The sequence below is a fragment of the Zalophus californianus genome, chromosome X (genome assembly GCF_009762305.2).
Source record: "Zalophus californianus isolate mZalCal1 chromosome X, mZalCal1.pri.v2, whole genome shotgun sequence".
NCBI classification, from domain to species: domain Eukaryota; kingdom Metazoa; phylum Chordata; class Mammalia; order Carnivora; family Otariidae; genus Zalophus; species Zalophus californianus.
This window is the reverse complement of record NC_045612.1, coordinates 111,285,083-111,312,491: the sequence shown is the minus strand read 5'-3', so window position 1 is coordinate 111,312,491 and position 27,409 is coordinate 111,285,083. Positions and strand designations below refer to the sequence as shown.

Sequence of the window (27,409 nt, the reverse complement as noted above, 5' to 3'; positions counted from 1 at the left end):
TTTTTCTATACTTGGAACTTCTTTATTTTGCTCTATTTTTTTTTTCTGTGCTACAACCTTTTTTGTTTCTTCTCTTTTTTTAAGATTTTATTTTTAAGTAATCTCTGCACCCATTGTGGGGCTTGAACCCACAACCCCGAGATCAAGAGTCACACGCTTCACCGACTGAGTCAGCCAGGCGACCCTGCTGTGCTACAAATTTATTTTTAAATGCAGTTTGAGTGCAAGATAATCAACATCTCCCCAAAGGTTGAAAACTTAATGCAGAAAATGGCACAGAATGAAGAAGGCACCTTCTAATGAATGATTCACCGGCACCTTTTCTCCTCCCAATCCCCACCTGCTCTCCTCTTCTTTACTCCTTTGGTAAGTAAAATAAAACTTCATTACTTGCATTACATGGACAAACTGTATTTATTTTCAATACCTCGAAAGTTGTTACTTTTATAGACTTGTTTTCATTGTTCAGTTAATGCATTGTTCCCTCTGCATTTGCATATCTTCGTTTGGGATGGAATGCATTGGAGTTTTCCTATTACGATTAATGGAAGTCTTTTTTGGTTTACTGGCTTTTCACTTTTGCAGTTGAGTATTCCGGAACAAATTCACATGGTTAAGTGAGGACTAGGTGTACTTCAGGGTAAGTCCCAGCCGCCCTCGCCTATGGGGAAATCACCATTCCCAGGTGGGTGCAGGCTCCCCCCGCAGGCAACCCGCAGCCACCATTGCCTGTCAGTTTGGCTTCGGAAGGTGGGAGACTCAGAGAAGAAAGGAAAGCGGGAAGAAGTGGTGTTACGCTTGTGTGGGTGTCCTCTCCCTTGTGCCCAGGGAGCTCTGACAAGCTGCAGACGTGCAGTGTACGGCAGCGATCCCTGCACCGACTTTCCCTTTCCTGAGTTTGCTGTGCTGCTTGAGGCTGGTCCTTGGGCCTCAGTGTTCTCATGTGCAAACCAGAGATAAAAAGGCCTTTGCTATCAAGCATGTACATTTACCATGAGGTTAAAATGGGAAATGAACGTGCTATCCTTTTGTGATATATTATTATTGTTTGAGCCTTTAGTGAAGGAATTAGGAGGCTGAAAGACCCCTAGACACTCGCATCTGAGTGTCCTGAAGCTGCCTTTTTTTTTCCTTAAGATTTTATTTATTTATTTGACAGAGAGAGACGCAGCGAGAGAGGGAACACAAGCAGGGGGAGTGGGAGAGGGAGAAGCAGGCTTCCCACTGAGCAGGGAGCCCGATGCGGGGCTCGATCCCAGGACCCTGGGATCATGACCCGAGCCGAAGGCAGATGCTTTAATGACTGAGCCACCCCTGAAGCTGCTTTTTAAGAGTGAGTACCTGGAGCTGACTTGCCCAATTTTCATTGTTCTTATTTCTCCCTTCACTGTTATGGGCCATGAACTGTAGATGCTGGGGCTATAGCATTGAACTTGATGGACGTGATTCCTGACTTCATAGAGCTCGCAGTCTAAGAAGTACTGTGGATTCAAGTCTAAAAACTCTTGGGAGAATCCCTTCCTAGGAGCCAAAGGCCTGCTAAGATGTGTTATGGAATAACAACAACAAAATGACATCAAGAGGTAATGAGCACATAATATCTACAGCATGCTTTGATGTCATAATTTGGACAAAGGCTTATGTTCTGCTGCCTTTGGGGCAACGTGAAATGAGCAGAAAGTGAGGTAGGATGTGTTCTGGATTAAGTCTAAAACCTTGGAAGAATCCCACGCTAAGGATATAAGGCCTGACCCAGACCAGCCAGATAGGACCATGAACACGTGGCCGTGTTATGCTGGGCTCAACAGTGTCTGCTGAGCTCTGGTGTGACCCACAAAGCCACGGGCACAAGTTTTGCCTGCGAACTGTGCTCTACTGGTTTTCAGACGAATCCTCCACCCCCATTCCCACTGTCCTATGAGCTTCAGCAAAACAAAAACAGGTAAGGAGTAACTGTGTTGTGAATCAATGACATTTGTATCATTGGCTAATAAAACCCATAGCATTGGACTCTCAGTTGCCTTTCCCCATGAAGAAAGCAGATTTTCATAATTTAAATTGTTAGCAAATTAAATCAAAGACCCAGTCATTAACTCAGTCTTTCCAGGGAAACCAATTGCCTTTGATTTTATCCTGGAGAATCTGCTGATATGTGCATTTTATGTAAACACAAAACTGTACTAACCAAAGGCTGCCTTGGTGGGCCTGGAGGGCCAAATACACAGGGGCACTTTCCATCAAAAGATGCAGGGAAAAAACTCTCGTACCGTTTCTTCTGTGGTTGCGAATAAGCTTAATTTGAACGCTTACCTGTCTTTTATCCAGTTCTTAGCACCACAGAGAGGAAGTGCTTTTTTCTTTCTCCTTAAAAAAAGTTCCAGTCCAAACCATCAGCCTCTGTAGGTTGTCTTAATTGCTACTTTGCACTGGACTGGACTATGACTCTGATTTTTGGCACATGCCGTCATACACAAATTTCCTAAAATAAAATGCTCCAGGACATCCCAGGAACTCTTAGAGGGCTTTAAAAAGGGACTTGCACACAGAAACAATAGCTTTGATGGAGACAGTTCAGGCGAGCAGAATGATTAGTGCAAAAGAATTACGTGATTCATTGAGACCTTAAAGCGGGTCTGGAGAATCCCTGCCACCTAACCTATCACGGTTTGGGGGAGTTTGATGAGAATCCAGTTTTGATAAAGACAATTGTTTTTTCCTCCCAAAGTGACTATACATTTAAATAGCTAAAACATCTGTTCAGCCACATAGTAAAACATGTACACTCAGAACGCCTGAGAGAAAAGCCTGCCAAATCATCGGTTGAGAGGGACTTTGCTGTGGGGGGGGGGGAGAGCACCAAGATAAAGCAACCACTGTTTGTTTTGTCTGGTCAGGGGGAAAGCCAAGGCAACCAATATTTTGGGTTTCTTTTATTTCATTTGTGAAGAAATATTTGAAAAAGGGTGGTGAGGGAAGATTTCCTGACGGGATTTTTTAGGCTATTAGTGGAAGAGCAAGAGAACCTTGGATGTCAACGCCTAACAGACTCTTGAGACCAGCCACCAAACCACAAAAAGTGACCTTCTCTTCGCGTGGCCTCTACGTCCCTCCTGATGGAGGAAGAAATGGGGAGCAGCACGGAGACTGGAAAGACAGCCAATAGGGGCACTCGAATTGCCCTGGCTGTGTTCATTGGTGGCACCCTTGTGCTGGGCATGATCCTCTTTCTAGGTAAGTGGAGCGCTGGAGGCCAGGGAACAGGGCGAGTGCAGTTAAGTTTCCTTGTGCTTTATTCTGGCAAACCTTGTCAGGACGCAGGTGGAGGGCTGTTTGCATGTGTGAGTAGGTGGTGTATCCTTAGCTTCTATTAAATATGCAAAAGGGAAAGAAGCCTTTTCTTTAGGAAGCTGAATAAATAAATACAGGCAAGCACCAAATGTATAGTCCAGACTGCCAAGTGGGTATAAAGTAGCTTCCAGCAGCTGGAGGATTCGGTCGCACTGGGCCCACATTTTCTTATGCATTGCATTTTACATTTAGCAAAATGAGGGTTTATGAATTCATAGTCAGATACTTTCATTTATTTTGTGGGGAAAGACTTTACATTATGATCAAAACCACGCTGGAGTTCTTTTTCCATTTGCGTTTTGCTAATGTTTGCCTGAATGAATCATGAAATTTAACTTAAAAAAATACAAAGCAGTCTTTAAACAGGCACCTTAATGATATTCCTCCATGCCTTTCTAATCCAGTGACTCTGGTGGGATGAAATTTTAACTCTGCCTTTCTAGCTTTAAAAATTAATATGAAGGAAAACAGAGGTTTTCCTTCCAACATTTGAAAGGTATTGTGATTACATTATTTTAATGACTCTTGGTGAGAATGATGTACCCAGAGAGTATATATGATGAAAAGCATATTCCTATCAATAAGAATGAGATATCTTGGAAAGGGGAGATGGATGTTCTAAAATTGCAGGCATTTTGGACCCTTGATTATTACCCTTTGTATTTTCCTCATACAGCCCATACAGTTTCATTAGCTTGAAAGCTATATAGGAACAAGCCCCTATCCTTAGGAGATTTGAGGTGCAGTCTGAAATGCAGCAAGCCTGGAAACCTTCTTTGGCTCGTACAAGTTGCAGGAGGCCATGTTTATTTTGGCAAGGGGAAACCAGTGATTCGACTTTAAAAGAGTTAGGGTTGTGTGGTTGAAAACTCTGCTAAAACCAGCAAACCATCTTTCCATGTTCTCTGTGGCTCTAGATTTAGGAAATTAGATGGGTTTACTGCTTTCTGCTGCAGCTAAACCTCCTACTCCTGCAGCTGAATTTGTGGCTCTCAAAAACTTTTCTGAGATTTCTCGGCACTTGGGGTTTAGACATGTGTCCTATCCTGAAATTCAAAGGGGAGGAAAATGACGCGGCACATGCCCATATGGGAACTACACACTATGTGGGAAGTGAGTACAGAGTTAGACTATCTGTGTTTTGTGAACACTCCCAAACTTCAAAATCCAAATGATGATTGTTTATGTGAAAATATGTACTCTTTTTAATGATGTTACTGCTGCTTGAAGCATTTGAAATTCCACCGTTTAAGAACGACTATATTCTGAGGCTGTTACATATTAGTTGGAATATTCTCTCTCTCTCTCTCTTTTTTTTTTAAGATTTTATTCATTTATTTGAGAGAGGGACAGAGACAGAGCACAAGCAGGGGAAGAGGCAGAGGGAGAGGGAGAGGCAGACTCTCCGCCGCCGAGCAGGGAGCCCGATAGGGGGCTCGAGCCCAGGACCCTGGGATCATGACCTGAGCCGAAGGCAGACGCTTAACCAACTGAGCCACCCAGGCGCCCCTAGTTGGAATATTCTCAATGGCAGCAAATCTTTGTTCCTTGAGAGGAGATGATTCTTTGGAATCAGCTCTTAAGTTTTTAGAGCACAGTAAAATTCTTGAAGTCAGGCAATGTTATGGATAAGGAGGCCTGCCTAAAGAAGACAAAAATAATTTGCAATGTGCCCAATTACCTGGCTCTTACTGCAGATTTCTAAGAGGAGCTCTAATGATGTTAGAAAATAAAAGTGTGGCCTCTCTACACCTCCACTAGTCGCTGTGGTCGGCGGACTGGCAGCGTGCGCACGCCTTGGGAGCCTGAGCTTCTGAACTCAGAACTACTGATTCAGAATCTGCCTTTCCATAAGATCCCCAGCTGATTCATTTGCAAATTAAAGTCTGAGAAGCCTTGGGGCGCCTGGGTGGCTCAGTTGTTAAGCGTCTTGCCTTCGGCTCAGGTCATGATCCCAGGGTCCTGGGATCGGGCCCGCGTTGGGCCCCCGCGTCGGGCTCCCTGCTCGGCGGGAAGCCTGCTTCTCCCTCTCCCGCTCCCCCTGCTTGTGTTCTCTCTCTCGCTGTGTCTCTCTCTGTCAAATAAATAAATAAAATCTTTAAAAAAGAAAAAAGTCTGAGAAGCGTTGCTCTAGCTGACAACGTCCACGTGGATGTATATAATCGGGGATATTTGCTTTCAGATAAATGCACATTCTTTAGTAGGTTTTTGTCCAACATCTCTGCACCATTTCAGACTTCCTTCCCCCTGACCCTTCTTCCCTGCCTTGTCCCCCAGGCTCTGCCACCTACCTCCACCGCGCACTTAGTGAAGTCCTTGTCTGAAAATCTCCAGGGACCTGCAAGGCAACACTCTTTCTGACGATATTCTGGTTAAGTCCTCTTCTTGTCAAGGCACTTCCTGGTTGATATTTTCCTGTCTGTCCAAATTTAGGCACATGCCTGCAATTTCTAGCATCCCTCCTTACCTCTTTGTATTTCCGGCTCTGGGCTAATCCCTTTCCTGAACCTTAGTCCTTCTACGGTAAGAGTGACTGCCACCGGCCTTGGGATGGTCTCAGAGAAGCTAGAAAACTCGAATTTTAGATGGCAGGTATAACCATATGCCTATAAGTAGTTTATTTTAAAGTGTCCTTTCCTCTCTTCCTCCTTCCCTCCCCCTTCATTCTTCCTCGCCAGTCTATTTCTCAAATGTAGTAGTTGGTGACCTTTTACTGTAAAGGGCGAGATTGTAAATATTTTCAGCTTTCTGGGCCATCCACTCTCTGCTGCTGCTACTTGACCATTGCAGCAAGAAGGCAACTATGTACACAAACAGGCATGACTGTATTTTGATATGATTTGATTTCTGAATACTGAAATTTGAATTTCAGATCATTTTTACGAAACATGATTCTTCTTGTGGTTTTTTCCAACCATTTAAAAATGTAAAAATCATTTTTAGCTCACGGGCCATACAGAAACAGGCAGAAGACTGGACTTGGCCCATGGGTCATAGTTTGCTGACCCCTACTTTATGGTCATTCTCACGCTGTCGATCTGCGGATGACTCCACTGCATTCTGAGGGCATTTCTACTGGTTATAGAAAAATCTAAAATGGGGCACCTGGGTGGCTCAGTCGTTAAGTGGCTGCCTTCGGCTCAGGTCATGATCCTGGGGTCCTGGGATCGAGCCCCACATCGGGCTGTCTGCTCAGCAGGGAGTCTGCTTCTCCCTCTCCCACTCCCCCTGCTTGTGTTCCTTCTCTCACTATCTCTCTCTGTTAAATAAATAAATAAAATCTTTAGAAAAAAAAAAGAAAAATCTAAAATGAGAAACCAAACTGCTCCTTTTTTAAAAGCACCTAACCAGTAAAAAGTAACATTTTCATTTTTTATATAAAAAATATTCTCCTTGTTGTCCCAATTTCATTCACCCACACCTTCACATTATCTGGTCCTGTTGATTCTCATTTATTTGCAGGATCTTAACCCCACCCCCCATGGATATAATGCTCTTCCTCAAGGGGTTAGGTCTGTCTGCATCCCAATTTAATTTAAACTTCCTTTTTACTCATATTCAGATAAAGATATCTAGTTCTGCTTCCTTAGAGGGTTGGGTCAAGAGTTCTTGTCCATGAAAGCAATAACTCCTTAAACTAACCATTTCATTAGCTTTTTATTTTTATTTTTATTTTTTTAAAGATTTTATTTCTTTATTTGACAGATAGAGACACAGCGAGAGAGGGAACACAAGCAGGGGGAGTGCGAGAGGGAGAAGCAGGCTTCCCACTGAGCAGGGAGCCCGATGCGGGGCTCGATCCCAGGACCCTGGGATCACGACCGGAGCCGAAGGCAGACGCCCAAGCGACTGAGCCACCCAGGCGCTCCTCATTAGCTTTTTTAAAAAAATAAGGCTAGTATCAAGATGGTACTGTCCAGAATCATAACAGTATTACTTATAATAAAGTTTATTTTTCCATTATAAAAAATAATACAGGCTCATTAAAGAACATTTGGTAAACATACAGAGGTAGACTGAAGGGAATATGTCTCCCATGGTTCCATCACACAGGCATAATGAAATATTCAGTACTAATGTTTATGCTGCATGTTTATATTGTTATCTAACTTTGCTCTTTAAAGAAATCAAAACACCTTTATGCTAAGGTTTTTCTTTTTTAAATGATTTTTTTATTCAGGGGCGCCTGGTGGCTCAGTCGGTTAAGCGACCGCCTTTGGCTCAGGTCATGATCCCAGGGTTCTGGGATGGAGCCCCGCATCGGGCTCCCTGCTCAGTGGGGAGTCTGCTTCTCCCTCTTCCTCTCTGCCACTCTCTCGCTCTCTCTGCCTCTCTCAAATAAATAAATAAAATCTTTAAAAAAGATTTATTTATCCACTTTAGAGAGAGAGAGCAAGTGGCGGTGGGGGGTGGGGGGGAAATGGGAAAGCAGACTCCCCACTGAGCATGGAGCCTGATGCAAGGCTTGATCCCCCGACCCCAAGATCACAACCCCAGCCGACATCAAGAGTCAGACGCCCAACCGACTGAGAAAGCCCGGCACACCTAAGATACTTCTTTTCTTAAAAACAGACCTGAGATGTTCCATTGGCAATTTTCTTATATCTGTAATGTAACACAAGTAAAAAGGCTGTTTGGAGGATGGCAGCAGAGAAAGGAACAAAGAAAAAGTAGTCTCTTCTTAGAATGCGGGTTAATAAAAAATACAAATTGCCATACTGGCAAGAGATATACAGGTCTTCCATCTCTAGCAGAAATATAGGTACCGCTGTGCTTTCTTACCCTGCTTCTCAGCTGAGGATGCCACAAAAGGCCTTGGCTCCCCTTCACTCCCCACCATCCATCTCCCCACGGCCACATCTCCAAATGATTCCTTATTTCTGCTCACAGAGTACAGCAATAATGAATTTCTGTTAACTTCCTTGGCTACCAAAAATATTTTTGAAATCTAAACTCACATCTACTAATGCCCAGGTGCTGCCTGGAGTTTACAAATAGGGCACCCTTCTGTACTTCTGCAGAAATCCATTTAGATAATATTGCTAGCCAGATGGGGAAAATTAAGCCCTTGGTGAAAAGCTAATTCCATCTCGCAGGGTTTTTGTTTTGTTTTGTTCTGGTGGAAGTAGTTGGAAGCTTGGTCCACAAGCCACATCTGTCCGGTAGCTAGGCTGAGCTTGGTGGGAGGAGGGTGTGTGGGGTACAGGGTGTATCATGACTCTCTTGCTAGATGACTGTGTAACCACCCCCCCCCCCCACATCTATGGACGGTTTAGATAAGATTCAGAACTTTAAATGCCACACATGCTCTTTTTCTCCTTCCAGTCTGGATTTACTCCAAATGACATAGTTCTAAGTTTCATTTTATCCCCATCTCTAAAACAGGAACGTAGTTGTAAATAGAGTGAAATTATGAGACTTAAATCATAGATAATTGGAGATGGAAGAGACTTTAGAGATCATCTAGCCCAGTGGCTCTCAAACTTGAGTGTGCATCAGAATCACCTGGAGGGCTTGCAAAAATGCAGATGGCTGCTCGTGCCCCACCCCTCCACCCCCCCCACCCCCCCCACCGCCCAGACTTTCCGATTCAGGTCAGCGATAGGGCTCAGTAATTTATCTTTCTAAAGAGCTGCCAGGGGATGCTGCTCCCGAGGCCTGGGCACCCCACTCTGAGAAGCACTGGTCTGACTGTATCCACTCATATTCTAGAGAACCCAATTTCAGAGCAGCGAGTCTCACCAAGGTTACTTATCTTGTGACTGGAGTCTGGTTGGGTGATACTGAGCCAGCTGGATTTTTGAACTCCGTGTCAATGCTGAGAAGGATGAACTGATATCAAATGTCTAGCATATGTGCCTGACTGTGGGTTACCTGACGGTGGTCTGCTACAAGCCAGTCATTTCTTTATTTTGGTCTGTTTTTTCAGTGAGTCAAGGTTTCTTAAGTCTCCAAGCTAAACAGGAGTACTGCCTGAAGCCAGAATGCATCGAAGCTGGTAAGTCTGTTTTCCATCCTGTGTCAAGCTATCATAATGGTACCTTGGGGAGAGGAAGAGAAAACAGGTGGTATTTTTAGTATTCTGTTTGCTTGAGGTTTACCAAGTATGAAATGCAATTTTGATGAAATTTTCAGTTTACCTTCAAATCTCAGTGTGAAATTGTGGAGCATTGGTTTCCTGTTTTTTTCTTCCTTGCAAAAAACAGCTGTGGGGTATTCCAAGTCATTATAAGGAAATCCGGAAGGGGCTTGGAAGGCCTAATGGCTTTTCTTAACACCCAAACAGAGAGATCATCAGCCTTCCTATGGCCTTAGCTGGATACAGGTCCCTGTTTACCCTGAGCAGTCTCTCTGTATCATTTGGTCAGTGGATCCGACCTGTCTGTCTCTGAGCAGGGATCCTCCATCAATCTGTGCTTCCACTGTCACCTGAAATCACTTTGGGTCCTTACAAGTCAAACTTGTCTTGAGGTGACCGGACCATGTATCAGTGGGTACTCCACAGTGAATATGAGTGTTTAAACTTGCCTCAGTGTTGGCACAGCCCTTATATTCCCTCTATAGGGAAAAGGGAATAGGGTTAGGGCCTAGATTTGCAGGACCCAGATTCCAGCGCCCTCCCCCTCTTCTTTAAGTGGGCACGGACACTAGTGTATTTTCCAAGGAGAGAGTCAAACGGATTAGTTAAGCACATAGCCGTTTCACTTTGCTCTTGGTCTTAAGAGATTAATGAATTAATTTGCCAAATATTTATTCCAAGTCAGGCACCAAGTTAGCAGTAAAGTTGAATCACCCGGTAGGGGAAGACAATAAACACAAGGTGATCAATGTGGAAGAAAAATATCGGCTGGTGGTAATGTTATGCAGAAGATTAAAATATTCAAGTAGAATAATGTGATAGCAAGTGACAGGATGGCTAGATTGGAAAGTCTGAGGAAATGATGTTGAAATGACCCTGAATGATGAGAAGGGACGTGTTGTGTGAAGATCGAGGAAAGGCCTTTCCAGGTATGGGGAAGAACTGGGGCAAAGGTCCCAGAGCGGGAGAACTTACTGCCTAAGGGGCAGAGTGCAGGTGATGAGGGTTAGTGGGGAAGGCAGGTGTCAGGGAGTGTGGGTTTTTCCTAAATGTGCTCAAAAGGCTCCAGAAGGTTTCAATAAAGACAGAGACATGATCTTATTAGCATTTAAAAAGATCTCTCTGTGGAGACCTAGACTCAGGAGAGTCGTTTGGGTGGAGAAGAGACCATAGGGAGCAAGATGGAAGAAGGTCATCAGGCGGGAGGTTATTTTGGTAAGCCAGATGAGACGCGATGCTTTTTTGAATTCCAGAGATGGAAAGGGAGAGTGTAGAGGGTTTTGGAGCCAGGGGGTTGCTGAAGGATTTGAAATGAGTTGTGAGAAAAAGCAGAGAATCAAGGTGATGCTTAGATTTTTGGCGGTGGCATTTGTTGAGATGGAAAAGACTCAGGCGAAAGAGCTTTTAAATTCAGAGGCCTTAAAGGTGAGGGATTAGACAATTGCTATTTTTTGTCCCATTATTTTTTTGTTGTTGGAATTTGTGTGTTGTTGGAATTTTTTTTTAAAGACTATTTATTTGACAGAGACACAGCGAGAGAAGGAACACAAGCAGGGGGAGTGGGGGAGGGAGAAGCAGGCTCCCTGCCGAGCAGGGAGCCCAATGTGGGGCTCGATCCCAGGACCCTGGGACCATGACCTGAGCTGAAGGCAGATGCTTGATGGCTGAGCCACCCAGGTGCCCTTTGTCCCATTTTTAAGTGATCAATATGTGTTTTTTAACCAGGCATTGTGTTAAGTGACTTACATATGCTGTCTCATAAAATCTTAAGAACCCCATGATGTCAGTGCTATCACCAGGCCCAACTACAGATGAGGATATGGAGCCTTCTGGAAGCTAAATAATTTGCCCAGGGTCCCATCCTGAGTTAGCTACTGGGCTGGGCTTCAAGTTCATGTCTGTTTGCTCTCCATCAGTGCTTTGGTGCAATAAGGCCATGCCAGGTTACTCTTTGGCTGTGGTCCTGTCTTGCCTTTTTCATAACAATAGACCTACTAGTGTCTGGTGACTAGACAACTGTTTCAGCTTCTCCATCTCATCCCGGGAATGGTGAGAACAATTTGGGAATTCCCATACCCTTTCCTGTTTCCAGCTTCAGTGGCTGACCTAGGGTTCCTCAATGGAAAGTGGTGACTTGAAGTAGAGGGGGACACCAGGTGGAACTGTCAACAGGTCACGGTTTAGACTTCATGTCACCTTGTGATTTTGCTGTGGTTGGGTCCTTGCAGATGTGTGAAAATGAGATTTTTTTTGAACTAAAACATTTTTAATTTGCGTTTAGGCAACTTTTTGTATGGAGAGCCACTTACCGTATGAGTTTTCTTTATTACAAATCATAATCAAGAGTAAGACTTACAGAATGTCATTTGATAATGTCTTCTCCTGCCAGCTAGTCTGTTTTGCCTTGCTGTTTCGTTTTGAATTTTCACGTTGGTGAATGGCTTTTTAATATTGAAAAAAACTGATTTTTTCTGTTTCTGTGATGGAAGACTCACCAAGGATACATCCTCTTCTGTGTAACATGAGCCTCACTGTGCTTAGGGGCCTGCAGAACAGCTGTTAGGTACTCACCGCATAAATGTCTCTGGGAAGGTCTTAAACGAAAAGCAGCGCAAAGGCGCGGGGAGCGCGCGGCGGCTGTGCGCGTGCGCGCGGCGCGGGGGCGTGTGTGCATGTCTGGTCATGCAGGCTAGGAGCTCAGGAGATGGAAGTGTTTGATCCCCTCTGGACCGTTTCTGAGCAGGTGCCACCCCTTTGTGAGATGCCTCCTCTCCATAGCTCTCTTTTCCTCCTCTTGTCCATTTCCTCTTCTAAGCCCTCTTTCAAAATAAGAGGTGGAAAAAATTACAAGGAAAGGGCATGCTAAATAGGGATAAGGGCTGACAGGCTGACTTGGGTTTGAAGCATGATCTGGCTACTTAAAAGCCACATGATCCTGGGTTAATTGAATAACCATCCTAAGTCTCTTGTTTATCATCTGTAAAATGGGAGTACTGTTCTTAGCATACTAGGTGTGAGAATAGAAGAAAATAATGGTGCTACAACTAGATCACACAGTGTGATTCTTAACCCCAGACCCGGAGAACATCGTAACTGTCAGTTGGCAAGACTGGACCCGATTTCAATTGTTGTGATGGCGAAACTAGATCTTAACTTCCATGAGACTGTTGTGGACTTTGTTTATCCCACCTAGGAAAATATGCATATATTTCCTATGGAACTATTAATGTGCTTGCTTCAGGAGTGCCACTCCAGACATTGTTGTGGTTTATGCACTGTATTAGTTTTCTAAAATCTGAAAATTTATGAGCTCTGAAAAATAACTTAAGAGTTTCAGATAAGTATTTGTGGAATTGTAATAGCAAAAATTTGTAAGGTTGTCAGCTTTAGCTATGTACATACATGTTCAGGATGCTCAGTTAAATTTGAATTACAGATAGACAATAAGGCTGCTATTATTTTTGTATATGTCCCCTGCAATATTTGGTACATAAACTATAAAAGCTGCCATTGATATGAAATTCAAGTTTTATTCGGCATTCTGTATTTTATCTGGCAACCATATTTATTTGTCAATGTGCCTGACACTGTTCTAAACACTTCATGTGTATTTACTCATTTAATTCTCATGAAGCTCTCGTGGGTTGCGATTATTATCCCTTGTTACAGATGAGGAAACTGAGGTTTAGTAACCTGCCCAAGGTTACATAGCTTTTGCATGGTGTTGCTGGCATTTAAATCCAGGTGGTCTGGCTCCAGATGATGCTGTACTTTCTGAAAAGGGCTTAGCATAGATCCTGGCAGAGAGGAAATGCTCAATATTAATGATTTTACTATTAACACCACCCTCTCCCTTGAGCCCTGATTACACTTCAAAGCTCAGGCTGGTACACGGGGTGTGGTGCCTGCACCTCTAAGTAAACACTAGTAGGAGACCACATAACCACTGACCTTATACACAGTAACTTGAGAGAACACCTAGTTGGGCCTTTCACAGGTTTCTTTGATCATCAAATTTCTTTATTAAAACAAGTCTCTTTGAGTTTTCTCCATGGAACCGAACAGGGGGAAAGGAGTTGTGGTGTCTTGATAACTACGGTCCCTTGCAATTTGAAGTCTCAGTTCTGCAGAAAGTGCAGCCCTGTGCCCAGCTGTGAACGATGAATGATGAATTGGGAGGTTGAAACCAGAGTTTTCCCACTTAGCGGGCTGACTTCCAAATTCTCTGTGAGTGATGTATTTCCCTACTCTGTCAAGGCTGAGGTCAGAGCTGATCTTGCAGATTTTGTCGGTACCAGCAAGAATACTGAGGAGATGGAGAGGACACATTTTAGGTTGGGGGCAGGGGGAGGTTTGGGAAGGTGGCCAGAAGACAGTGCACTTATGTGAATAAAAATGTGAGGGTTCTTCTGTGTGACTGTAAATATCGTGTGGCACTGACACTTGTATAATCACTGCCCCTGGGGTGTCCCATAGCAGATTCGTCCTGTGGCTGCACAGCCAAAATCATTATACATACAAACTGAAATAAAGATTTGGTATGTCCTAGCTTATTTGCATACTAATATGATAAAATAGCAGCAGTAAGTAAAAATATAATTGGAGACCACTGAATCCTCGAAGATGAAAATATTAAGCCAGTTTTAAATTGATCAAACTTCTAAAACCAGTTTTTTATTTTACTTTTTTTTTTTTAATAGAGCACAAGTTGGGGGGCGGGGGAGAGGGAGAGCAAGAATCTGAAGCAGATTCCACACTCAGTGTGGAGCCTGATGTGGGGCTCAGTCTCCCAACCCTGAGATCATGACCTGAGCTAAAATCAAGAGTTGGATGCTTAACCGACTGAGCCACCCAGGTGCCCCTCCAAACCAATATTTTGCTTTGGTTTTTTTGGAAAGGGGAAAGTGCTGGGGATTTTGAAGTCCTGTAGAAACTTAGGATATTTCTGTATCATTCACTTTATGAAGGACAAAAAGCTGTTGAAAATTTGCATAGCAAGTATAGGCTAGAAAAATATCTAGCCTTAGCTTTGAACCTGGAGGACACGTGTAACCAAACTGATGACCAGCATATATAAATATATGCAGATGATACTTTTTTTTGGCAATTCCTTCATATTTAGCTGAAAACTCATTGGGTTTTTATTACTTGAAATATATTCTGGCATTAATGTATGAAAATTATGCAATGTCATCTTTCCAATGTCATTAAAATATTGGCTGCCTTTTTTTTTTAATTGGTGCGTATCTTTGTGTTAGAGTGGTAGCCAGCAGTTGTATGACAGTTGGAAGAGAGTTGGAGCTCAGTATTAGGAATTTTGGAACCTTCTCATTTTTAAAAAAGTTTTATGATTTGAGGGAGAGTGTGCACGAGCTAGAGCACCAGCGAGCACGAGCAAGGGGGAGCGGCAGAAGGAGAGGGAGAAGCAGACTCCCCGCGGAGCAGGGAGCCCGATGCAGGGCTCGATCCCAGGACCCTGCAATCATGACCTGAGCCGAAGGCAGATACTCAACTGAGCCACCCAGATGCCCCAAGAACCTCATTTTTTTTTTTAAGTTTTTTTTTTTTAAATATTTTTTATTTTATTTATTAGAGAGAGAATGAGAGAGAGCACGAGAGGGAGGAGGGTCAGAGGGAGAAGCAGACTCCCCGCTGAGCAGGGAGCCCGATGCGGGACTCGATCCCGGGACTCCAGGATCATGACCTGAGCCGAAGGCAGTCGCCCAACCAACTGAGCCACCCAGGCGCCCCAAGAACCTCATTTTTTAATGAAAGGTTTTTTAAAGCTCATGGTTATATATTAAGTATGCACAAACTTCCTCCTTGTTGACTGTGTTGCCTATGTAATTGTGTGTGGGCTTATGAAAGAGGAAGAAAAAGTAAGTCAGTCTGTTGTGTCTGTCTGTTAACTTATATACATACTCAGTTCTGCCCTGAGACCTGGGCAAGAGGAGCCCTTGCCCTGGGCCCCATGCCCACTTTGCCCTCCTCTGGCCATGCCTCTCCCATAGTCCAGGGGCCAAGTCAGCAGCCATATCCTTTTATAAGCCCGAATTCCCTGCTAAATGGCCCTGAGCCTCTCTGCAGGGCCCATGGGGGTCTCTTCCAGGGGTTCATTCCTCTGAGAGCTACACTAAACGTCCAGGGGCTCAGGAATTCATACCTGGCTTTCCAGGTCTTTATGGAGGTATATTGTAAATATATCCTTTATATATTTCAGTATGACTTACAGTCCTCTGTTTCACTCAGCTTATGCTGTGGAACAAACTACCCTCAAATCTTAGAGGCTTGAAACATGAGTGGTTTAATATTTCTTCTTCTTCTGTGGGTTCATCGGGGGTTCCTCTGCTGCTCTTGCCTAGGCTCATTCATACAGCTGCATTCAGCTGGAGGGTCATCTGACCTGGAAGGTCCATGATGGCTTCAGTCACATGTCTGGCACTTGGTGCTGACTGGGTTATTTTCCATGTGGCCTCGCCTCCTCCAGGAGGCTTCTTCAAAGGGCTGTCTTAGGGCTCCAATCAAAGGGAGTTACTATGGAAGGTACAAGGGTCTTTTAAGGCCTAGTTTTGAAACTCAAGAAAAGTCGCTCTGCTCTGTTCTGTTGGTCACAGCAAATCGCAAGGCCAACCCAGATTCAAGGCAGGGAAAATAGATCCTATCGCTTGATGGGCTGAGTTGCAAAATCACCTTGCAGAAGGATGAGCGGGTTAGAAGGAAAGGTTGCACACCTCCTTGCAGACAGTTTACCGTAGACTCCGTTTGTATTCCTATCCCATGCGGCGCAGATGTCAGAGGCAGTCCTGCGAAAACCATTCACCTGAATCCCACTCAATCTGAATTCAGTAATGTAATATAGTGAAGTTGATTCAGGGAGTCATTTGAGAGGAAAAGTAAAAGCCAAGGCTTGGGAACTGGTTGATAGGAAATGGTTGTTTAATTTGGAAGAGAACAGTACATAGTGTTCAGTGCTTGTCATTAATCCTATGATTTTCTTTTTAAATAGCTGCTGCCATCTTGAGTAAGGTAAATTTCTCTGTGGACCCTTGTGATAATTTCTTCCGGTTTGCTTGTGATGGCTGGATAAACGGTAATCCGATTCCTGAAGATATGCCAAGCTATGGGGTTTACCCTTGGCTGAGACATAACGTTGACCTCAAGTTGAAGGGTAAGTTTCTACTGGGGTTTGGTGACTCACTTTAATATAGTTAAAAAGTAAGCAGGTAAAGTCATTTCCAAGATTGTTTAAAATGGAAGATTGAAAGGAAAATTGTGGGATTTCAGTCTCCCAGATCTCGAATATAAGCCTAGCAGAGGTTTCATTATGTTTGCATTAGCTAATAGTAAATTCTGCTGAAGGATAACTAGCATTTCCTTGAGATTGGTAACAAAGGAATAGTTAATGAAAGTTATTTTATATAAGTATACTTATTCTGTTCAGAGCAAATCTCATCACATGCTTATTTACGTCCTGGATTTTCATGGCTACAAAATGTACTTAACACCTCATTGTCTCTTGAGAACTCTGGGTGACCTTGTGTTTGTCATATTGTTCCTGTTAACTTCTGACTTGGCTCTGGGGGGGACTTTTTTTCTCCCATGTCCTCTGTAGTCATGACAGGCTCACACACACATACTCACATATGCGTATGGACACATATACATGTGTGCGTGCATACACACACACTTCAAAACTTGGAAAAGTCTTTTACTAGAGGCACTTCTGTTCGCATTAGATCTATTTTTTACTGACCTATTGGAGGAAGGCACTTCAGGATGGAAGTAGGGAGATGGTAAGGCCAGATAAGGTAACTGTTTTGGGAAGGCAAAAATGTGTATGTTTCGGGGCACCTGAGTGGCTCAGTCGGTGAAGCATCTTTCGGCTCAGGTCATGATCCCAGGGTCCTGGGTTCAAGCCCTGCATTGAGCGCCCCCATCAGGCTCCCTGCTCAGCAGAGAGCCTGTTTCTCCCTCTCCCTCTGCTCTTCCCCCTGCTTGTGCTCTCTCTCTCAAATAAATAAATAAAATCTTTTAAAAAAGGAAGGTTTTTTTTTCTTTTTTTGATAACTGAGTTATGCCGCATAACACCTAGAAAGAATTTCTTTTTATTTCTTTATTTCTTTATTTTTAACTCTTTGGTTGTAAACAACACAAGTTGATCATCCTAAAATTCTGGAGGTTGGAAGTCTAAATGAGTTGGCAGGGCTTCCAGGGGCTCGAGGGGAGAATACATGCCCTTGCCTTTTCCAGCTCCTGCAAGCCACCTTTATTCCTTGGCTTATGGCCCCTGCCGCATCTTCACAGCCAGCACTGTCGCATCTTCAGATCTCTCTCCACGCTGACCTCTGACTTCCCTCCTCACATCTCCTCTCTCTTTCTCTTATGAAAAGGCTCTTCTACTTACGGAGGTAGGGCCCAGCTCTATGACCTGATCACTCTACACCTCAAGATCCTTAACTGAGTCCCTACCTGCAAGGTGCCTTTGCCATATAGGGAAACAGTCACAGGTCTGGGCATGGGGATGAAGACATCCTTGGGCAGGGAGAGAGCACTCATCTAGCACAAGAAGCTTTCTGCTCTCTCTGTTAGCAAGAGGTAGTAATGTGCTGTAGCCTGATATTTAGAGCATTGCATTTGCCTAACTCGGCCATCTAAAGCTTTTCTTTTTCATCCAGTGTGTAAAATAATAGGATCTAGAGCTTTTAGAAAACATAATCTTTCCAAGAAACTTTTGGATCAAATGTGAAGTGAAAAAGGTATGTTTTCTCTGTTCCATCATTGAATTTTTTTTTCTGTGTTTTGGATATTTGAGACTTTTGAACTCCAGAATTTCTGAGAAGTTAGAAGAATCCATTTTTCTTCTCCATCTCCCCAAGATTTTAAGTACATGAAAATTAAGTGTCTCAATTTATATGTTTTAACAACTGTAACTATTGGCATAGTGATTAGATACCTACTGCCAGTTGTAAGGAAAAATGTGCTTAAGTTTCACAACTTATCCATAACTTTTACAATATAAATCATATGGACTTAAATTTTCTAGGAGGACTTAAAAGTTTCATAAATTAGAATAAGAATGTGCAATAATGTCAGTTTTTCCCTAACCCAACAGGGGAGGTTCCCATACTATAGAACGATAAGACCTTGAGAAATGAATTTAATAATTCTTTCCCTGTGTGATATTAACTCACATTGGTCCTTCACTTACCATTCTTGCCTATTTCCCGGTTTCCCTTCTTTGGCTTTTCTTCCTAGACAGAGAGATGTGTGCACAGGTGCATGTATGTGCATGCACATAGTCATGCCCGTAGAAATGTCACTGAAGGATAAGAAAAAGATAAGATTTGCAAATAGATGCTCCTTACCCATTATTTAGAGCCAGAAGATTTCTATCTTCAGGGCATGAAGGAGTTAGAATAATTTAAAGCACTTCCCAGTGATGTCTTTTTTTTTTTTAAGATTTTATTTATTTGACAGAGAGACAGAGTGTGCACAATCAGGGGGCGTGGGGGCGCCTGGGTGGCTCAGTTGGTTAAGTGACTGCCTTCGGCTCAGGTCATGATCCTGGAGCCCTGGGATCGAGTCCAGCATCGGGCTCCCTGCTCAGCGGGGAGTCTGCTTCTCCCTCTGACCCTCTTCCCTCTCATGCTCTCTCTCATTCTCTCTCTCTCAAATAAATAAAATCTTAAAAAAAAGGGGGGGGGCATGGGAGAGGGAGAAGCAGGCTTCCTGTAGAGCAGGGAGCCTGATGCGGGGCTCGATCCCTGGACCTTGGGACCATGACCTGAGCCGAAGGCAGACGCTTAACAGCTGAGCCACCCAGGCACCCCTCCCAGAGATGTCTTAAAGTGAAAATGAAAATCAGTACCAATGTGCTTTTCTTGAGGACACTGTGTATGAAATCCTTGATCATTTGTAGAAATAAGACTAAATTGTTGAGAGGCACACAGGGTTGTTTTTGTTTGCTTGCTTCTTTTAAAAATGAAAAATTTTACTTATAAGCTCATTTGGGAAAGTACAAAGAAACAAAAATGCAAAAAGTAAGAAAGTTGCTCATAAATCCATCCATAGAAATAACTGCTAATGGAGCAGTTGGGTATACATCTTTTCAGGTTTTTTTTTTTTTTCCATTTGTGGGTACATATGCAGAACCTCATGTGCACACCCATCTATTTAAAAAAACAGCTAAAATTAGGCATACTACTGTCACGTGCTTTAAAAATGATGTATTTCTCATAGACACGGATAATGTCAATAGATATGTATATAACACTGTAATAAAGAGCCATGTGTAGTCCAGAAACGGAGTTGTTGTATTGAAAGAGTTGTCACAGTTTAATTTTGGATGTATACATACAGCTGAATCGCCCTTCAGAAAGTTATTTCTAGGTCTTTATATATTTTCTTGCTGCTAAGTCTTTCCATCAACTGGTTGTTTTTTTGTTTGTTTGTTTGTTTTTGGTGGTATAAAGTAGGGATCAGCAAACTATGGCCTGTGGGCCAAATCCAGTTCACTGCCTGTTCTTACAACTACGTTTCATTGGGAGACTGTGCATCCATTCACTTAGGCATTGTTCACGGCTGCTTTTGTATTAGGCAGAGTCGAGAAGTTGCTACAGAGACCACATGGCCCACAAGCCTACAATATTGACCCTCTGACCTGTAAGGAAAAAGTTTGCCAACTCCTGAAGCCATTGTAAAGCTTTGATCTGTCTATATTGGATCTCGTTAGAACTGTCTTTTTAAAAAAAGATTTTATTTATTTGAGAGAGCACAAGCAGGGGGAGCGGCAGAGGGAAAGGGGGAAAGGGGGAGGCAGATTCCCCACTGAGCAAGGAGCCTGACATGGCACTTGATCCCAGGACACCGGCATCATGACCTGAGCCAAAAGCAGACGCTTTACTGACTGAGCCACCCAGGCACCCATAGAACGGTCTTATTAATTAATAGCTTTTTGGTGGTGTCTTTAGAATTTTTTAGAGCCTCCAGAATGGTGTTGAATAATAGCAATGACAATGGGTGTAATTTTCTTATGCCTAGCTTGGTTGGTGATGCCTCCAGTATTTCCCCTGCAACCCCCAAATACATATTTTTCTTTGTTTTGAATAGGTATTCTTTATTGTGTTCTGTTACTCCTAGCTTGCAAAAAGAACTTCAATAATAAAATCAAAAAAAGTAAAAAGTCAAAAAGAACCTAGGTCAAGTCCTGCCGCCCAGTGATAACCTTTTAATGCGAATATACATACCAAGTTATATGTCAAAAAGTATCATCTATTCTATGTTTATAATCTTTTATTTGACATGTTAACATCTTCTCATGTCAAAAATAGATCTTTACCATCCTTTGCCATGACTGCTTTGTATGGATATGCTACCATTGATTCAGTCAATTCCTATGTTGCCATTTAGATTATTTCCAGATTTTTCCCCTCATTGTAAGCCACTCAGAGCATGGGCGTTGAAGTTGCAGACCTGCATTTGAATCCTAGTTTCCTTACATTTCTCCTCTGTGCCACTTTTGGCCACTCCTTTCACCTACCTCAGTTTTCTTACCTTTCAAATGGGGGTAAGAGAACCCATTTCGTAGGGCTTGTGGGGACTAGAGGAGATGACCCTTATAAAAGACACTTTATCCCAGTCCAGTTCCTGGCATATAATAGGCCCTCTATAAATATTTGTTGTCTGTGCTTCCATTTTGTCTCACCACTAGTTCTGAGGTTCATACCAAATGCTTTAGTTTTATTCTGGTCTTATCGTTTGTAAATATGTGCTTTCAAAAATATTGAATACTGTCTAGATATTTTTCCTCACCCTTGATAAAAAGTGAGAACATCCAAAAAATAAAACCCAATACAACCAATCAAAAGAATACCATTTTCTTATGGCTGACAGAGAACACACAGATACGGCTGTCCAATTTGTGAAATAAAATGGATTTGACAGACCTGGCTGATGAAAAATTGCCCTCTATTGAAGTCAGCAACCTGGCTTCATGAATTTTTTCTTTAAATGGCATATAAGACTCAGATTCCTAGTTGGAAGATAAAATTATTCCTTATTCTCTCCAAGAAGCAGGTTTTTTTTTTTTTTTTTTAAAAGCAGGCTGAATATAGTCATGTGTTTGAATGTCTCAAAATTTCCTTCCTACAAAACCTCCCAAATTTGTCTTCATGTGACCATGAAGATGACACAGCATGTGTTGCTTATGAACGAGCAGATGAAAATTTTGCAAATGAGCACTTATGAAACATGAGGCAATAAGTGAGATAGAACACTTGTGTCAAACAGAAGACAGATGACTCAGGGTAGGGCCAGCTCATTTCTATTATGGAATAGCAATCTTTGCCAATATTTTGTAAAGAAATGCAGTATATTATTATGTTCAAACACAGCACTGGCAGAACAATAAGATGAAATAGGGTTTGTGCATTAATGAGCAAAGAAAGATGATTATGATTCATAGATGGGTTATTTGTAAATATCTGCTGGCTAAGATTCAAATGGTTCTCATAATTAAATAACCCCCCCAATCTTGTTTTGCTATAATGATCCTAGCCAAATCATCTTTTGAAGATAGTGGAAAGCTGAAAACTTCAGCTCCTATAAAGTCATTTGATAATTAAGAAGTTGAGATGATTGAAGACAGTGAATTGTGTAATTTTCCTCATGCCATGAACATAGTATGATGTACCAAACTGAACTTTGACATCATTAAATTCTTTGAAACAGACATCAGATTAGAAAAAATATGGGGATACGGTGGAGAAGAGCTAGGGAGCAGCCAGCCATTGGGGTAAATCTCAGTGAGTCTGCTGTATAAATGGGGGGGGGGAGAGTTGCTATTTATAGATTCCTGTTTTTGTGACCATGCTGGCTCTTTCTCATGTGGCCACACATGAAGCAGCAAGTTGCCAAATTATACATGTGTCATCATAGGTCCCGCATGCACAGAGAGGTGCCGCATGAAGATTTGGGCCGGTGTAGAAGACATTTATTTTTTTTAAAAAGATTTTATTCACTTATTTGACAGAGCACAAGCAGGGGGAGTAGCAGAGGGAGAGGGAGAGGGAGAAGCAGGCTCTCTGCTGAGCAGGGAGCCTGACATGGGGGTCGATCCCAGGATGCTGGGATGATGACCTGAGCTCAAGGCAGACGCTTAACTGACTGAGCCACCCAGGCGCCCCTAGAAGACATTTAGAATGTGAAATGAAATGATTTTACCTGAAAAGTCTTTTGTTGTTGTTTGCATTTTTCCTAATCTCAGAACACCATTTGAGCGTGGGGAGGGGAGGGGGTGTATAGAGTGTGAAGAAAGGGAAAGAAGTTGTCAGATTGAAAATGTTAGCAATTTCCTGTTAGGAAACACCCCCTTCAAATATACATCTGAATTTCTTCCTGAAGCCTCTTTGAAAAATATATATGTAGCCCTAGAATATAGCTGAAGGAAGTGAAGAGGCCATGAGAACAGCCATCATGTGTAAAAGCTGTGTTCCCGTAGTTCTGATAGGATTTTAGGCTATCTTTTTTTTTTAAGATTTTATTTATTTATTTGAGAGAGAGAATGAGATAGCACGAGAGGGAAGAGGGTCAGAAGGAGAAGCGGACTCCCTGCCGAGCAGGGAGCCCGATGCGGGACTCGATCCCAGGACTCCAGGATCATGACCTGAGCCGAAGGCAGTCACTTAACCAACTGAGCCACCCAGGCGCCCCTTTAGGCTGTCTTCTTGTGTGTCCCTTTCTATCCCCCATGCATGTCCTTGTCTTTTTAACTTTTCTGCTCCAAGCATTCGATTTTAAGATCTGATCTTTCTCCCTGTGGCTTTTATGTAGCTCTTCTGTCATAGGGGTTAAATTACAAATAAGTTGGGTATACTTGACAAGAACCAGATCTGTTCATTAGATTCATTCTGGGTTGTGTGTGCTTTAATGTGGGGAAAATATATTCATTTTGAATAGATTGAAATGTACAGCATTTTGCCTGTGTTAATTAATCTGTGAACTCAAGACTATTGACTCGGCATTTACTTTTTTCTTGGCACCAGTTGCTTTCAGCCACAAGTAACAGAAATCCCAACTCCACCTGGCTTGAAAATAGAGAACATTTTCTGGTTCATGTAACCAAAATGTCTAGTAATATGGACTTCCGGTAAGGATTGATGCAGCAGCTGAACCATGTCATTAAAGATCGCATTTCTTTATTTCTCTGTGCTTTGACATTCACTGTCTCATGATTTTTTTCTAAGTCTGTTTGGTCATAAGATTCTTGGCAATAGCAACCAGAATTTATACTTCCTCATTCACATCTAGCAAGAGGCATTGTGTTAGACACAGGAGGATACAGAAGTGCCGAGATTAATAAGGCCCTCAAGACTACCCATGTGGAACTTAAAAATCTGCCCATCACAAAATGTTTCAGTAAGTACTGTAATCAGGAGTCTAGAGCAGCACTGTTCAATATGGTAGCCACTAGCCACTTGTGGCTTTTTTTTTTTTTTTTTTAAGATTTACATAGTTGAGAGAGAAAGAACATGCAAGCGGTGGGGAGGGGCAGAGGGAGAGGGAGAGGAAAAACTCAAGCAGACTCTGCGCTGAGCATGGAGCCTGATGTGGGACTCGATCTCAGAATCCAGAGATCAGACCTGAGCCAAAACCAAGAGTTGAATGCTTTAGCCAACTCTGCCATCCAGGTGCCCCCCACTTGGGGCTTTTGAGTACTTGAAGTATGGCTAGCTGGAATTGAAATGTGGTATAAATAAAAAATACCCACCAAATTTCAAAGACTTCATTTTAAAAAACATGTGAAGTATCTCACCAAGAAATTGATGATTCATTTCCTCAATTACATATTGAGATGATAATATTTTAAGATCTGTTTTGTTAAAATATATTAAACAACCTCACCTGTTTCATTTTTATTTTTAAATGTACAAGGAAATGAACAATGACCTATATGGCTCAGATAATGTCCTATCAGTGCTGCTCTAGAGCCCTGAATAGGCCTTTGGAAAGGTGAACTCTCTGGGAATAAATTCCAGTTTACGTTAGTGATAGAGTTCAGCAACAGAGAAGGGGCAGGGAGCACCTTTATTAAAAATAGTTCTCTACCCCATATCCAGTCCCTTTTTATCCTGTTACCCTACTAGTATTCTTTGTGGCACTTATAACCATTTGAATTAACTTGTTTGTATATTTGCTTGCTGTTTTTCTTAACTCTTTGTGCCATTTTGGGCTTCACTGTGACTCAGCACCCAGCATCGTGCCTGGCACATAGTTGGTGCTTACTAATACTTTACAGAGAGAAGAGAAAGACCGTGCCCTAGGTGAGTGGCTCAGTGCTGTGGTGGGGGTGGCTGGCTGACTCAGTGGAGAGGGGTGGCTTTCTCTTCTCTTCTTTCTCCCCCTCCCTCTGTGCCTAGGGCCTGACATACTGTTCCAGAGAATCCTGAGATGCAGCCAGAGCTTGCCCCTGATGGGAGGGGAAGAGGGTAATTGTCAGTTGTTCTTCAGGGCAGGGGAATGGACAGTGAGACAGGCTATAGCCCTTCCTCAGGCTCCAAGACTCCCTGGTGGTGTGGTCTTGTGTAAGTTACAGTAAGGAAAAGGAAAACTCCCAGGACGGCACGCACGTTTGGGTCTGAGAAGCAATTGGGATTCTGCCACTTACTGGCTCTGTGACTGAGGCGGAGTTTCTTATCTGGTGATACTGTTGGATTAATTCAATGAGGTGCATCAAACGTCTTCTACACAGAATTCAATAAATAGCATCTGTTATTAATTTCACGAGGATTAAATTAACATTTTGAAAGCACTTGGCACGTAGTAGATGCTTGAGAAATGTTAGATTCCTAGCCAACTAAAAATTACAAATGGATAAGAAAACTTATTGGTGAAAACGAGAAGTGTCATCGTAGGCTGTCCTAGGTCCTCTTTAGATGCCACTTTTTGCTGTTCCCACCCGTTTGCCTTTCTTCCCTCTTTTCTTTCCCTTCTCCCTTGGGGATTCTTAACTCAAGAGGGCTGTCTATAGAATTCCGGGGCCTTGAAGGGGAAAAGATGCTAACCTCTGACGGAACTTGAGCATTTTCTTTAACTGTGAAAGTAGGCAGAACTCTGGTATTATGGGCTGTGGCACTGTTGTTACCAATGGAAAGCATTATTTTTCTCTCTTGATACAAATGTTGCAAGTATCTTGAAATATTATCCACATACATCACCACTTCAAAATCATAGCAATGGTTAGACCCAATGCTAGATCTTATTATTTAACGACTTAATGAAGTAGCACGTATATTATGGTGACAAATAGTAAAACAACTGTTTTGTTAACTGTATCTCAGAATAACTGGTTTCTGCTGTAAACCTGTGTTTCTTGTGTACTCGTAAACATTATTTTGAGAGTGGTCCTTGGGTTTTAAGAGCCTGCCCAGGGAATGTATGGCACAAAAACGGTTAAGAACTCCTGCGTGGGTAAAGCTTGCTGGGGCAGGCCTCAAGAAGGTATAGTTTCATTGAACTCCAGCCTTTTGATGCATCCTAATCTAGGTGTTTCGAGCAGAGTTGGCTATTATATGACCCCATGGGTCCACTCAATGCCCGAATCTTTGAATAGTCCACAGTCTCGAATCCCTGGGTAATGAGCACATTACCAACAGTTCATGTATGTTTATAAGGATATTAGATGAAACCAGAGATTTGTGTTTGGAGATTTGTGCCAATGCCAAACCTTGCTGATTACAGTGCAGGCTTGATGTGATTACCTATGCCACGGAATAAATATATTTATAGATGAGATAGTGGACTGAGTGTTGTCACAAGCCTCTTATGAAAGCAGGAATTCGGTACCCAACTAGAGATGATACAGCTGTTACTATGGTCTAGGTAAAAATGCTTAGAAACGATACACATGATTGAAGATAGTAACACCAAGTAGAGTCGTCTTTCACAAGTACATGATAGGTGTCATCTGATCCTTGAAGACGGGGACTCTGGGTAGAACTTGGAATGGTAGAGGTAGAGGGGGGACTATAGATCTGGAGGGGCTGTGAATGAAGTTCCAGGGAAAAGACCGAATCCATGTAACTTGGCATTGTTGGGAGGAAGGCACAGACATGTCTTGGTGAGAGGTGACAGGAGTAAGATGGGCCAGTGAAGGATGTTGAAACCCATTTGTGAAATTTTTGACTTGCGGCAGAGAATGCTAAGGTTTCTGAGAAGTGGAGCTACAGCTTGGGCATGCTTTGCCTAGGAATAACGGCTGAAAAAAAAGGAGTGGAGATGCAGACGAGGGGGCATTTTTGTAGTGTAAATATTGTAACACATTATGAAAAGTTTCCTACTAGTTAGCTTGCATGTTGTGGGAAGAAAGAAACACTTTTACTTTAGAAGATGGCCGACTAAATTTAGGTTCTTTTGACTAAATATAACTTCTTTGGCCTGACTGATGACACAGGATATGGGCATCCCGAGAAAGACACATACACACCTACAGGAATACTTCTCAGCTTGCCTACACCCAGGCCCCGTTTTGCACAGTTGGTGTGTGTAAGTGTATTTTACTTGGCAGTTGTTCAGAAGGGTTGCATATTTTTGAAAAGCCACTTCCTGAAAGACCATGACTGGAAAGGGAAGAAAAATCCTAGCTGGTGTTGGTGGTAACAGTTCCGAGGCGTACCCATGTGAGCAGTGGTAATGATTACGGAAGCTCCTCCACATCCCCACGTGTTGGTGCTCCTGGTTGCCACAGGCTGGAATGATAATGGAGCTGAGAATGTGGGATTTTTGCAAGAACTTCCAAGGGTCATCTGGCTTTCACAGCAGAAGCAGATGACTCAGATCTCCTGGACCTTGAAACCTGCGTCTTTAGAGAAATGGGTCAGTCACTTACCTTTACTGTACTCCTAATTGGTCAGTGGCAAAACTTAGGCACCAGAAAAATGAAAAAGTTGCTTGCACACAAAAATACGTGGCCAAACAGTTGAAAAT

At 42.8% G+C, this 27,409-nt stretch overlaps 1 protein-coding gene across 1 annotated transcript in view; it reads left to right on the top strand.

Annotated features, from left to right (window-relative positions):
• The first annotated feature begins 1,709 nt into the window (after positions 1–1,709).
• Positions 1,710–27,409, top strand: part of PHEX (phosphate regulating endopeptidase homolog X-linked) — a 215,977-nt gene continuing 190,277 nt past the window's right edge. Inside the window, 4 exon segments of the mRNA XM_027607309.2 lie at positions 1,710–1,942; positions 2,999–3,231; positions 9,278–9,346; positions 16,434–16,595. Coding sequence (XP_027463110.2) covers positions 3,114–3,231; positions 9,278–9,346; positions 16,434–16,595 — 349 coding nt within the window. The 5' untranslated portion in view covers positions 1,710–1,942; positions 2,999–3,113.